We start from the raw sequence: 13,852 nt of genomic DNA, 5'->3' as shown, positions 1-13,852 counted from the left end.
ATCATGAACCTTAGGGAAGTTCCACAGCAAATGGTAGATCTACTCAAAGGCAAGAATTTCTAGTATTCATGCCCAATAATATGCACATTCAAATGAAAATTAATTATCTTTGTCAAAAAGATCTTGAAAGGCATATCACTTGAACTTTTCTTTGCAGTGGGAAACATATAATCTTGTTAGCACTTGCACGTAAAGAATGAATGAAATGTTCATGTCAGTAGGAAACATTCAATTGGTTGTGTTCTCCTTGCTTGACTGTATTCTGCCCTAAATGCAGACAAATTGTTTGTTTCATACATTCATACATCATTCATTTCAAAAGTATATCAAAAAACCTGAACTGTAGATGAGTGAAAGGTGTTCACTAGTTTCACAAATGGAAAATTATTTCAAAAGTATATCAAAAAACCTGAACTGTAGATGAGTGAAAGGTGTTCACTAGTTTCACAAATGGAAAATTATTACAAAAGTATATAGGAGTTTAGATGTATTAACTATGAGCCAGAGTCTCTGCCCTGCTTCATCCATGTTTAGAGTGACACAAAGGGGATTCAATCTGGCCCTCGCTGCCTTACTGGGGATTCCCCTGTGTAGATAAGTGATCTTCCCTTGCAGACTCTGGTGTACAAGCCATGTCAGAGGCAAGGAGAAAAAAATTCCAGAGTGAGTTAACCACAGCTGGTGAATGGTTTCTTGGGGAACAAGGTTAAAGCAGCACCCACCACCCCATGCATTGGGCAGAAAATCTGGGAGTCAGAACTAGCTTCACGACAGTCCTCTCACTCAACTCTACTGTTCCAAATCAAAGACTAGGCAAAACTAGGGACCTATGGTCATACACGTTGCACACAAGTATGCTTGGTGCTGTACAATACATAAAGGACAATGCAGTCCCTGCCCCAAGAAATGTGCAGTACAATTCACAAACAATTTTTGGGACTGGAGAGTTCAGTCTTGAAATTACATGTTTTAATATGCCACTTAGTCAAAGATACTGTAGATGAATGTACCTTACAAACCAAAATTTTAAAAATAGATTCCTAAATTGGGCATGTATAAATTAAATGTTAGTAACTAAATTCAGGTGCCAAATAAATTATTACATACACAATCAATTACTTGTATTCACAGTCACTTGTTTTGCACACAGCTGTGTATTTTGTACTCAAAATGCCTATTTGCATACACCTGCACATATTTTGCATGGCCAACAATAACAGAATTGAAATATAGGTCTATATATTGCTTGAAAACACATTTTAGCAATAATCATGAGCATGTCACACTTTTAAAGCAGTGTTCAAGCAAAGGGGCTCCTTTGTACCTATACAAACCATAGCCTCTGAACGTGTATATGTGAGTGCCAAAGGCAAAAGGCACTAACACGAGCTCCTGGAGGCACTCTGGTTGTTAGACACCTAAGCAAATAGAAACCTCTGGCGATGCAAGGTGGGAAAGCACCACTGAAGATGGAAGTGTGTGTTTCCTCTCCTCCTTCCTGAGGTGACTGCAGCCCACCCGCCAGTAGGGTCCTGGCCCTATGTTTTTGGGATGTCTAATACTTCTGTGGAACTAACAGACATGTTGTTCTTGTGATCACAGTAAACCAAGAACTGGGATCATGGTTTCCTCATGTACAGGTGTGCAAGTGGCAAGGAAGAACTCCTTGAACCAATTCCTGCCCTTATGCATTGGTACAGCAGCACGCACACTGTGACTCTAGAGATATATTCTAAGTCTAATAATTATACTACTTATAGTATTAGTATTTGAATTACATGCAACTGGAAATGCTGAATAACTGTCCAAAGCTGAATTGGAAGATAAAGACAAACTAGAACAACACATGTTACTGTCATATGTATTCTATTTGATCATTTATTGCAACAAGTCATTTGTTGGTAATTTCCTAAAGTAATCATAACACATTATGAAAAAGCATGTCAGAGAGAATATCTGTTTTTGATTAATCTGTAATAGAAGAACGTTGAGTACCAACTGCCAATAATAATCAAAGGCTGTTATTCCCATTTTCTATACAAGCATTTTCCTTTTAGTTTGTTTCTCAATAAAATGGACTACTGCAGTCTGAAAAAGCTAGAGACTGACACCTAATTTATCCCTGGCTTCAATGTAGTTATACGAGGGATGAATTTGGTCCTGACTGACTTCTTACTTATACCACTGACCTAGAGTGCTAAGGTAATAAATAAGTCTGCATGCTTAGATTCATATTATCCACTATTAATGAAAGTTTGTTGATAATGACAAATTATAGATTTTAAAAACACAGATTGTAAAAGTGAGGCCATTTATTTATAATGCCTTGCATTTTTCTTCCCTTCCCGACTTCCCCAATCTTATATCTTATCACACTGATCTTTCCAACTCATTGTAATGATCTCAGACAAGCTCTGTAAGGGGAGTCTAGTGGAATTTTTCACCTCTGGTGTGTATTTCTATAATAGGGGGTGATCTGGGCAGTTGTGAGTTACACAAATTAGTATTAAAATCCCCACTTGGTAGATGACAAAACAAAGACACACAGAGGTCTTGCACAACCCCAAACACTAAGTCACTGGCAGAGTTGGAATTTGCATTTTCAAATCCCATGGGCTAACTATTAAATCACCCTCCATAAAAAGACCACACAACAATAGTTCCCATGGCACTGTTTCATTGTTTAATATCTCACCTCAACAGATTTTACTGACTGTAGAAAATTACACAATACTTACAACTTCTCCTGGATGTCCTCTGGGTCCAATGGGTCCTGGAGGACCTTGCAGTCCCTACAGTGTGTGTATATATATTAATTTGAGTTAAAAATCAATATATTTGAAATTATTTTATACTGAATAAAGAATAAAGCACTTTATCCACTATAAGGACATAAACCAGGGGTGGCCAACCTGAGTCTGAGAAGGAGCCAGGATTTACCAATGTACATTGCCAAAGAGCCACAGTAATATGTCAGCAGTCCCCGATCCGCTCCCGCACCCCTGCTCCCAGCGCCTCCCACCCACTGGCAGCCCCGCTGATCAGCGCCTCTCCCTCCCTCCCTGCACCTCCCAATTAGTTGTTTCGTGGCGTGCAGGAGGCTGTGGGCGAGGGGGGGAGGAGCGAGGGCACTGCAGGATCGGGGAGGGGGCAGAAAGGGGTGGAGTGGGAGCAGGGCATGTGGCAGAGCCAGGGGTTGAGCAGCAAGCACCCCCTGTCCAATTGGAAAGTTGGCGCCTGTAGCTCCAGCCCTGGAGTCGGTGCCTATACAAGGAACCGCATATTAGCTTCTGAAGAGCTGCACGTGGCTCCGGAGCCACAGGTTGGCTACCCCTGACACAAACAAAAGAGCTGCTAAGAATTATTTTCTACCTGGATTAGGGAGCAACTGTAACCCACACACCACCTGTGTGTGGTGCTCTGTCCCCTCTAAGGGCACCAAGACCACTTAGAGATTAATGAGTCTGCTCCAGTCTTAGCTAACAGCAATATGGCTTTTAGCTCACGCAGTAGAGGCTCATGCACTAAGCTCCAAAGGTCCCAGGTTTGATCTCGCCCGTCGATGACCAGGGTCTGGCGGTGTTACACAACAGTTACTGCTAGTTCATTCTCCACTGCCCTGATAAGATTTGCATTGTTATGCTTCCCAATGAAATATATTAGAAGTTTCCATATTAATGAGCTAATTTCTCAAAACATGTCCACATAGGGGGCCTGCTTTATGGGCCAGATCATCAATTGTGTAAATCATTGTAGCACTGTTGAAGTCAATGGAGCTATGACATTTGACACCAGCTGAGGATCTGGCCCAGTGTATCCACAGAAAGAGGATAACAGCTGCTGCTGAAAAGGTTGAAAAAAGAATCCTGCCCATGGGACTATAGGACTCCAACAAGGCCATGTGTGATTGGATGGATCCTAAGCCATTGAACTGGAAAAAAATGAATCAAAGCTTCTTGCTTTAGGTCTCTGTGGAAGGAAGGAATGCTCTGTTTGTCATGGTTATAAAGCTTCTACAAGGTGCATATGCATCTGGGAAGGAATTGGAGAGTTTCTTTTCTTAATTATATCACCTGTCCAAGGTCACTGAAAAAGGGTGAGAGGAAGGGGGTTTTAGCTATTAGGGCAGTAGCCACTACTCAGGAGACCCAGGTTCAAGTCCCTGTTCTGCAATAGACTTCCTGTGTGATCTTGGGCAAATCAGCTTGCCCCTCTCTGCTTCAGTTTCCCATCTGTAAAATGGTATTTCCTTATCTCATAGTTTTGTGAGGATAAATACATTAAAAATGTGGGGCACTCCTATACTATGGCAATGAGAGCCATTTAAGTACCTAGGATAGATAGAATGAACTGTGTCCTTGGGTTGCTGCAGAGGTTTCCTACATCAGTGAACCCAGATCAGCCAGCCAAGTGAGGAATCATGCAGCACTTTCTAAAGGCAGCTGAGATGGTGACCATTGTTTTTGTAAGGTCCTGGGGGCTGATGCCAAACCAAAGGAAGCCAGGTATATGGCCTCTACCAAGTGGAGGCAACCAACAATTTACAGAACATTTTCCCTTTCTGGGGATTCTGGGGCAGAAGAGAGAAGGAGAAATGTGACTGAAGATCGGGGGCAGGAGGGGATTTAATGACTTATCACCCAAGAGTCTGAGGAAACCCTGTTTCAGGAGTGAAGGAACACAGATTCTTCTGTCTGATTTGAGGGACAGGAATAGTCAGAAATGGCTCCAGTGGTTTTTCTCTGGACAAAGCTTTGGATGTAGATTCCTGCTTGTGAAAGGAATGCTGAGGTTTGTTCTGAGGTTTCTATTTCACTGAAGATTTCCCCACAAGAAGCTGGGCCTATTCCTCCCTGAGGAAAAGGAGGAAGATGAGGGTTTGTGTTTCTCTAGCTGGGAAGAAGGGATGGAGAAGAAGGCTGTTTCCTCCAAAACCTCCTTCAATGCAGAATCCACTAAATTCCCAATCAGATGGTGACTCTGAAAGATTAAGGGCAAGGAGACAAAACTTGAAGATATCCTCACCTCAGGACCAGATTCAGAAGGGCCAAAAAGTTTGACCTGCAAGTGGACAGAATCTTGAGCCACACTGAGAATATTTGATAGGGCAATGTGAGAGGTTCCTGTGTACCAGGAAGGGCAGCTTGGAGTCAACAGCATTGATCCCCTGGGTCTCCATGAGCCACAGGGAGTTCAAGAGGCATAGAAAGTGGTAGTGATTTGGATGTTCCCAGTTTAAAAGATTATTTTCATAACTTCTTTCCAGGGGCTCATGAAGGAACACACTGGCCTCCAGAGTTAGGTCTAAGGTCTTAGACTGGGAAATTATGACTAAATCCATGTTTGAGCGGAGCAACCAGAGGCTGTGGAAACCAGAGTCCACATTGTAGAGTCTGAAAAGACCTTTTGGTGCACGGTGAGTGTAGAATCAGAAGAGGTAGGAAACAGAAAAGGCCCTATTCATTCAGGCTATGGTTTCTTCCTGAGTGTCTGAAGCTGAGGATGGCACCAGATTCAGAACCACTTCTGTCCCTGATTGGGCTTGAGTGTGGTGCCTCTGCATGAGCAGTCTGTATGGTACTTAAGTGAGGTGGGAAGGATGGACAGAATGGGCCCATTGCCAAAGGCTGCAGAGGAAAGGCACAGGCGAGGTATTTTTGGCTTTGAGAGGAAGACTCCATTGTACCTACTATTCTACGTGATTACAGAGCTCAGCTGAGGCCTGGAGGAGAGATGGTTCCTCAGCTAAGAAGCACAAGCTATTTCTAGAGAGGCAAGATAACAACTAGAGAAATCTGTCTGCCTGCACTCTGTGAGGGGGAGGAATTGAGACTGATAGTGTTGCATCCACTCTGGCTACCACCTGGCTGGCTGACAGATGAGGAAGACTCACTCATTAGTCTGTATTGGTGATATCCACAATACAAAATGTGTAATTGCACACATAAATAGCCAGACAAAGGATAGAAATAGCAGTGGTCCTAAAAGTTCCTTGCATAATTTTTCCCCAGTGAGTAATGCTGAAATCAACATCATCATTACTAACTAAATGTAAAATAGCTATATTCTGCCTTCAATCTTGTGTAAGTCTCCGTCTGACATCAACCCTGCTATATATTGTGAGTAACATATATTGTATCACCTGCGCCTAACCATAATTAATTTGTAATTTAGCTCCCTACACAGAATAAAACTGACATGCCTGCATAAATATTAGCATCAGAATAGCCTCTTTTTGGTTATGGAGGCCATATTTCAAAAAAAGTAATACCCAAAAAGTGCATTCAGACTTTGCATACACATGTTCTTTGAACACAAATTGCCCATTCTGGCCACAAAATTCAGGGATGTGTGCATGTATAACCCCAGTTTGTATGTACACAAGAACTTTGGCATGCAACTCAAGTACACACACTAAAAAAAAAAAATGGCCTGTGCTATATAAAGTGAATGAAATAGCACCCAAAGTCCTTTTACACAACGGCATAATAAGAAGCCACTACACGCTACTTTCAATTTTATAATAAATACTTTAAAATACCTCTGATCCTGGATTTCCAGTGAGTCCAGGAGGACCACGATCTCCTGTTTCACCCTAAAAAGCAAAATTTTTCTCAAATAATTTAATGTTATATCCACAAGAGACAGCTGTGTACCAAATAGATATTTTGTATACCAATCAGAAAAATACCTTAATTCCTTGTGATCCCTTCATTCCAATTTCCCCCTGAAAATAATAGATATGATCACAATAAGTTGAAATTTAGACTAAGATTGACTGTGTTGAAGTTACTACACACAGAAGTGTTGTCATATTAATTTAGTTAACACAATTTAGCAAATAATGAAAATCTAGTTATTCTTTAAAGAGTTGTTGATGGAAAACTTTGAAAAGGATTGTCTTTTGAAAAATTCTATTTGCAGTTTCGGGTATGTTGATTTCTCTTCTCATGTTTTATTCCTAAGGATGTTTGCATGAAAACAAAATATTTGCTTAAGAACTCTGTCCCTGGTGCTTATTCTTCACTTAATGTCATTACCCTGTTTGTGATATCATATGCCCAAAGCTACTCATTTTTACAGTATATCCTATTCCACATAGGTTCTTATACAGCATTCATCACTATAGTACGTGAGCCTCTTCCTGCAGTGCATTAAGCAATATGACTAACATTTATCATATCACAAAGAGAGGATTATGATTTACTGTAAGAAATACAAAGCAGCAGATGAAATCTTAAAGAATAAGGATTCTGATTCCTTAAAAATAATCTTTAGTAATAAAAAAGTGACATATAAAAATATGGCTATAAGAAGAATTGCCTGCAAATAAAGTTTTTAGAGCTTCCCAAAGAGATAAATAGGTTTTTAATAAAGGCGGTTACATATTTTACGTACTATGCTTGATGTTCAGTGTTAATTGCAGAGTTAATGAAATAGCTGCAGTTTCTCACTAAGATGACTAGTGCATTTGCTAGTATAATAGTTAGAACTCTGAGGGATAGTTTGCTTGATCTGCTACCTTTAATCTCTACAGCCAAAATCTTATTGACTTCAATAAGAGCAGAATAAGGCTGCTGTTGAGATGTTTAGACTCAGCTACTTCCATCTCAGATCAGCCAGACCTTTCTTGGGATCTACAGTGCCAAGGTCTACTCTGTGGTGACCCTGCACCTTGTATTTAAAGTGCCAAAAATTCATCCCAGAAATAGCTTCACAGAAGAAATCAGAGAGAGGCCAAGGACAGATTTAGCCCAAGGACTGCAAGCACCGAGATTCTAGCTACCCTCATGCCAGGGACGGCTCTATGTTTTTTGCCACCTCAAGCACGGCAGTCAGGCGGCCTTCACTCATGCGGATTCGGCGGCGTTTCTGCGGGTGATTTGCCGGTCCCGCGCCTTCGCCGTACACGCCGCCGAATTGCCACCGAAGCCGCAGGACTGGCGGACCTCCCTCAGGCATACCGCCGAAGACTGCCTGTCTGCCGCCCTCACAGCACTGCGCTGGTGCCTGGAGCCGCCCCTGCCTCATGCAAATGTACAAGAAAGGGAAAGGTTCCTTTTTGCCCAAGCCTCTCTCTGAGTTTGAAGAGCTGGCAGTTGGAAATGCCGACTTTTTACTGGTAAACTGAGTGAATTTGATATGTCAATAATCGAGAGGCAATAAACATGGAACCCCATGATGCCATTTTTATAGTCAAGTTTCGGAATATTTGGCATGAAACCTATTAAAATGTACAAAAAAAATTATTACAGAATGTAAATGTGACAGGATCCCCGGGTGCAGCCTGGGAGTTAAGGCCCCCTTAACTGTCCAGCCTGGGCTGTCTCTCACAATGCCTTGCTAATTACAAACAGCAAACCCCTGCAGGTGCTGTTATCACTCAGCACAACCACATGTGGAGCCCCACACCCAGCTAGATCGCATGAATACTCCCAGAGCCACTCATGAATCACACAGAGAAAGGCACCAGCCAAATCCCCCCAACTCCCAGCACTGTACCTCAGGAATATACCGTCCTGCATTGCTCATCTTATTAATTGGTTCATTACTTCATCAATGGAAAGTGGATATACACCAGCCTTTGTAAAACTGAACAAATTTACCAAACACTTTCGGCAAACTCACCAATAAAGATAAACAGTTAAACAAATTTATGGACTACAAAAGATAGATTTTAAGTGATTATAAGTGATAGGCAACAAGTCAGCGTGGTTACCAAAAGAAAAGAAAATATAAGCACTCAGTCAAAACTCTCAACCCTATTAGACTGGGCAACATCTAGATCAGCAGTTTTTCTCAACCCACTGGATACTGCAGTTCACAGTACACAGGATTCACCCTTTAAACCTGTGCCACTCCCCTCTGTTTGAGTCTTCAGTCTTCTGAGTGGCCTTGTTGCTTGCTGCATAGGTGGGGGCAGGGGAAAGGCAAAGCAGTGGGGCCACTGTGTTCTGATTTATAACCTTAGTCCATGTGCTTGGAGAACACAAGTCCAGGCGTGTCTGGTGGGCACTGCTGAGTCACAAGTTGAAGCAATACCCTGGTGTGTCTACTGTGAGTGAGTCATTGAATTGTAATTCCTCTGATGGACAATGGCTGGTGATGTCTGTTCAGCACCCACCCAGGCATTGGTTATCTCTATTGTCATTGTCTCTGGAAAGCTAGTATCTGGCTGCTTCCCAAACCCACAGCGTATTTTAGTGAAAACTATCCAACACAATTCTTATAATTTTATATGCATTAATGATACACGTTTTGAGATGGAACAATGGGTTTCAGCATATCATAACCTTTCCCCGATACCTCACATGGGATGCTTTATATGTAATATCACAATTATTTATAGATGAGGAATATAGGGGTTACAGGGCGTTGCCAGAGGTAAGAGTGTCACAGGAAATATGGTGAGAAAATCAGATGTAAGCATAAACATTAACTCAAAGCTTTAACTGTACTTACTGGATCCCCTTTTTCTCCTTTTTCAGAAGACTCTCCCTGTGATAGTATACAGTAAATGTTAATACTTACATGATAATTTTAAGTGATAAATAGTTTGTATGTCTGCTTTTGGAAAACAATGCTTCAAAACATATAGAAAACAAACTAACAGTTATATGTATTCAATACATACAAACAACTTTATAAGATATATAAACTATGAAAGCCCATTTAATGATTACATTAATTTAATTATAAAGAATATGGACAGATAATAAAATGGGATTCTACCCAAGTTTGTTTCTTTTATGTCTGGGTCACGTATTATATATTACACGTAATCATAAGCATAAAACTTTCAAACCTGGGTCTACACATCATCATGCTCCAACTTTCCACCTGCTGACTTACTAGCATTAGCTAGAACTGGGACTCCTTGAAGCCCAACTCAGATAGACGGCTTCACCCCTGGGCCCCAACTGGTGGGACAACTGGTGGGACATATTGAAGGCATGAGGAGGAGCAGGAAGTTGTCAGTACAACTGGGCTTCATTCTGCTTTGGACTGCTTACCCTGTACTACCTGCTCTTGACTTTCTGGTTTCCTGACTTGGCCTGATTCCTGGTTCTGGATCTCCATCTCTTCTCCTGACCCTGACCTCCTGGTTTCCTGACTCAGGCTGATTCCTGGTATCAGTCTCTCTGTTACTGAACTCCTGGTTCTGAACCCTGGGCGGCATGGGGACCTGGCCACTTGCCTTGTACTAACCAGCAGGGCTGTCTACCTATGTCCTGGGCCTAACACAGGATCAGAAACAGATATCAGAAAGTGATGACTGAAATAGTGTAAAAATATGAGTTAAATTCTCAAAAGCAAATGACTTTTAATACACAAAACCATGATTCTTTCAAATTAACAGCCTAAACTAGATTTCTGTTTGTATGAAGATCATTTACAGTACAAGGTTTTAACAAGAACTAGTTGATCCTCTAACATTCTGGGGCCTTACATTACTTCAATTTAAATCACTAGCAAAACTCCTATTGATTCAATGGAAGCATGACTGAACTTTTTGCTATTTCTAGAAAAATGCGGTTTAAATCTTTTCACCAGTAATGAAAAAATTGTTTCGGCTGAATCTGCTGTTGGAAAGCTTCAATTAAAACTAAAAGATGATTAACTAGCAAAGTCTTTTTCTAAACTTTGATCATGCTAAGAAAGCTATTTTTTTCATCTAGCTATTGAAGATGGTACTTCTTCACACAATGCACAGTCAACTTGTGGAACTTGTTGCTAGGGGATGTTATGAAGGCCAAAAGTGTAACTGGGTTCAAAAAAGAATTAGATAAGTTCCTAGAGGATAGGTCCATCAATAGCTATTAGTCAAGATAGTCAAGGATGCAACCCCATATTCTGGATGTCCCTAACCTCTAACTGCCAGAAGCTGGGACTGGATGACATGGGATGGATCACTCAATAATTGCCCTGTTTTGTTCATTCCCTCTAAAGCATCTGGCATTGGTCACTGTCTGAAGATTTGATATTGAGTTAGACAGACCATTGATGTGACCCACTATGGCCATTTTTATGTTCCTAATTTAAGAGAAAGTAAAATAATTTTGTTATTTTAATCAGCAATCAATATTTCATTGTTTGAGATACTTGCTTTCTTTTGAGGTTTTAGGTACCTCCTGGTTGTGCCTAGGTCTGTGGTGTTTTGGAAATTCATGCATCTTGAATCAGGAAGCAGAAAAGCACACAAAAAATAAAGAGGCAAAGCAAAAAATGGACTAACCTTTTTCAAAGTGTAAAGAAGATTAATTTCATATAGGGCTTTTTTATGGCCAGCAGCTTTTGTCTTATTTTATGCTAGCAGGTCTGCCCATCTCTAAATTATAGACTCTATCCTGATCCATCACCATCAGAAAGGAAAGCCCAAAAGGACCAGAAATGTTGCAATGTCCCCATGCTTGTAAGCAATGCAGCAGAGAAAGCATTCAGAGGACTCCGCACACGACAGATCAGCAGTATCCAGGGCTACATACAATGAGTATATGAAAAACTCAGCAATGACTGGACAACTCATTCAGCAGCTCATCCCTATTCAGCAACCTACTTAAGCACATACTTTAAGTTGGATGGGATTTAAGTATGCAGTTGGGACACAGCTTCAATATACCAGGGTTAAACCCAGCTTTGGTGCAGAGCAGGTGGACCTGTCCATTAGTCACCCACATGCCCAACAGCCATTACCACCCTGCAGAGACATCCAGGCCAGAAAACAAAATGTAGGTTGTGAGGATGCTGGGCCCAAAGTCTACCATTGGAGCATATTTTTCTGTGCCCACAGTTCTTCTACTTGACCTTTGCTCTTTTTCAAGGATTTGGCCCAATAAAAATAAACTACACTTAGCCATCTTAGCCATCACATCTAAGAATATGAATTAGGAATTATTATTTACCTTTTCACCTTTTGCACCAGTTAAGCCCATTTCTCCTTGCCGACCCTTTTAATAAAATAAAAAAACTGTTGACAATCTTTGTCCTTTTTTATTCTGACAAATGAAAAGAATCTTCCCCATCCAGCTGCTTCTTGCACTGAATGTTGCATGAAATCTTATTAATCATCATAAGTGAAACGTGATTTAACCAGCTTCAACTGAATTTAAGTTATTGTCTTCTGCTGAAGAGAAGAAAATTCTACATGCTACTCAAAATCAAACACTTGGCAACACTACAATATATCTAGTGTGTCTTTTCTCTTTTCTCCTCAGACCAAAAGTATATCAAATTGGCAAATATATATTCCATTATTTAAAATACATAGATGCTTTCTGTCAAAAAGTTTGGACCCAACATTTGACCATTTAATTTGCTATAAACTGCTTGGGACTGACCTGCACCTTTTAAATACTTTTGGTGTAACAAACCCTGTCACTTTACTAAAGAGAATTTTTTTAAATACCCACTATTTGCTAGTGCTACCAAAAATATTTTTGAGCTCTCCTTGCTGGTTCAAAAGATAATATTATGTAAGCACATATTCCAAACACTATGCACATTTCCTTTTGCTCTCCTAAAAACACAGAAAAAATATTTTTCACTCTTCCCCCTGCCCAATTCAGACCTAAAAAATGTAGGTTACACCAAAAGAAGATATAATATTTTCAGAGTTCTAAAAGAGCATTACAATGGTAAAAACTATCATAATTTCATCGCAAGTCACACAATTTTGGCCCTTGCTTGAGCCAGTCTTAAGATGACATGAGAATTTCAGCCCTATTGGGGAAAAATCCTCTGACAGGCTGTATTCCCCACTTCCCTGCCTCCTGGAGAGAAGACAATCAGGGCTGCTGCAGGAACCAGGCAGAGCTCGCTCCCCACCCTTAAGAGTTGAGTTTTTGGGTAGGTGAGGTGGAGAGGGACCAGCTGACATTTCACAGAGGGGAAGGGGAGGAGAAAGAGCCCAGCAATCTTCCTTCTCTGCTCTCCTGTTAAAAATGGGTAATCTCCCCTGTGTGCTCCTGCACACTCCCTACAACACCAGACCTGGGAAGTAGGAGGAGGGCATGAATAAACTCTGGAACTAATTTCCACACCCAGGCCTGGGAAGACAAAGAGGAACCCCCTGTAGCCTCCCCCCCAGATCTGAGAAATGGGGTGAAGAACCATTGAAGCTGCAAGAGCAGAGGTGCGGTTGGGGGCCAGAAATGCTGTGACAGTTGCAGGGGAATGTATAATTAATTGCTGGGCTGGGTGATGGGCAGATGTGGGGCTGTAGAGGAACAGAATTAATTAGAATTTTGGAGCTCGGGGAGAAGCTGGATGATCCGCACAATCATGCAGCATTTTATAAAAATCTTTGTAATTTGATCTCATGTGGGTCCCCCAGTGAGACCTTCTGCAGCAGCTTACTCTATATATTTGAGAGACGTGCCAACACTGAAATTGTCACACAAACATTGGGGGGTGTTCAAAAATCAAAAGGCCAAAACCATGAGATCATCTCTTAAAACAAAATCTCATTGTGTAGGAGGGGGATTGACTCATGATTTTTGAACTTTTGGGTTGGATATAACTGCATTTCAAACAGTGGAGATTAAAAATATTGTAACAAACCTACTGGCTCATTACTGAGCACTGAGTTAACCTCCAATACAACATTCAGCAAGTAGAGGGTTCCATAATCCCTCCAGTACAGTAGAAGGAAGCACTGCCAGAAGAGGACCTAGCTCAGGGTGGGGAACAAGAGGCTGCATGATGACTGCAGTAGCAGGCTGGAGGCAGCAGCCTAACACTGGTTGTGGAGAGAAGCCTAACGCTGGTTGGAAAGGCTGTGAGCCAGGCTGGGAAGAATCCTGTCACAGGGAGTCCATGGCTAGCTGTGACAGACAGATACTTAGAAGCAGCC

General features: G+C 41.3%; 1 protein-coding gene across 3 annotated transcripts in view; it reads right to left on the bottom strand.

Annotated features, from left to right (window-relative positions):
• The window catches only part of COL19A1 (collagen type XIX alpha 1 chain), a 323,634-nt gene that overhangs the window by 75,629 nt on the left and 234,153 nt on the right, over positions 1–13,852 (bottom strand). For all 3 annotated transcript variants that reach the window (XM_042848857.2, XM_008178207.4, XM_042848856.2), the window contains exons 19-23: positions 11,904–11,948; positions 9,463–9,498; positions 6,692–6,727; positions 6,542–6,595; positions 2,739–2,792 (exon numbers count right to left, since the gene is read on the bottom strand). In XM_042848857.2, coding sequence (XP_042704791.2) covers positions 2,739–2,792; positions 6,542–6,595; positions 6,692–6,727; positions 9,463–9,498; positions 11,904–11,948 — 225 coding nt within the window. The remainder of the gene's footprint in view (positions 1–2,738; positions 2,793–6,541; positions 6,596–6,691; positions 6,728–9,462; positions 9,499–11,903; positions 11,949–13,852) is intronic.

This window comes from Chrysemys picta, chromosome 3 (genome assembly GCF_011386835.1).
Source record: "Chrysemys picta bellii isolate R12L10 chromosome 3, ASM1138683v2, whole genome shotgun sequence".
Classification (NCBI taxonomy): Eukaryota; Metazoa; Chordata; order Testudines; family Emydidae; genus Chrysemys; species Chrysemys picta.
Note: the sequence above shows the minus strand (reverse complement) of the source record. Positions and strands in the feature narration are given on the sequence as shown.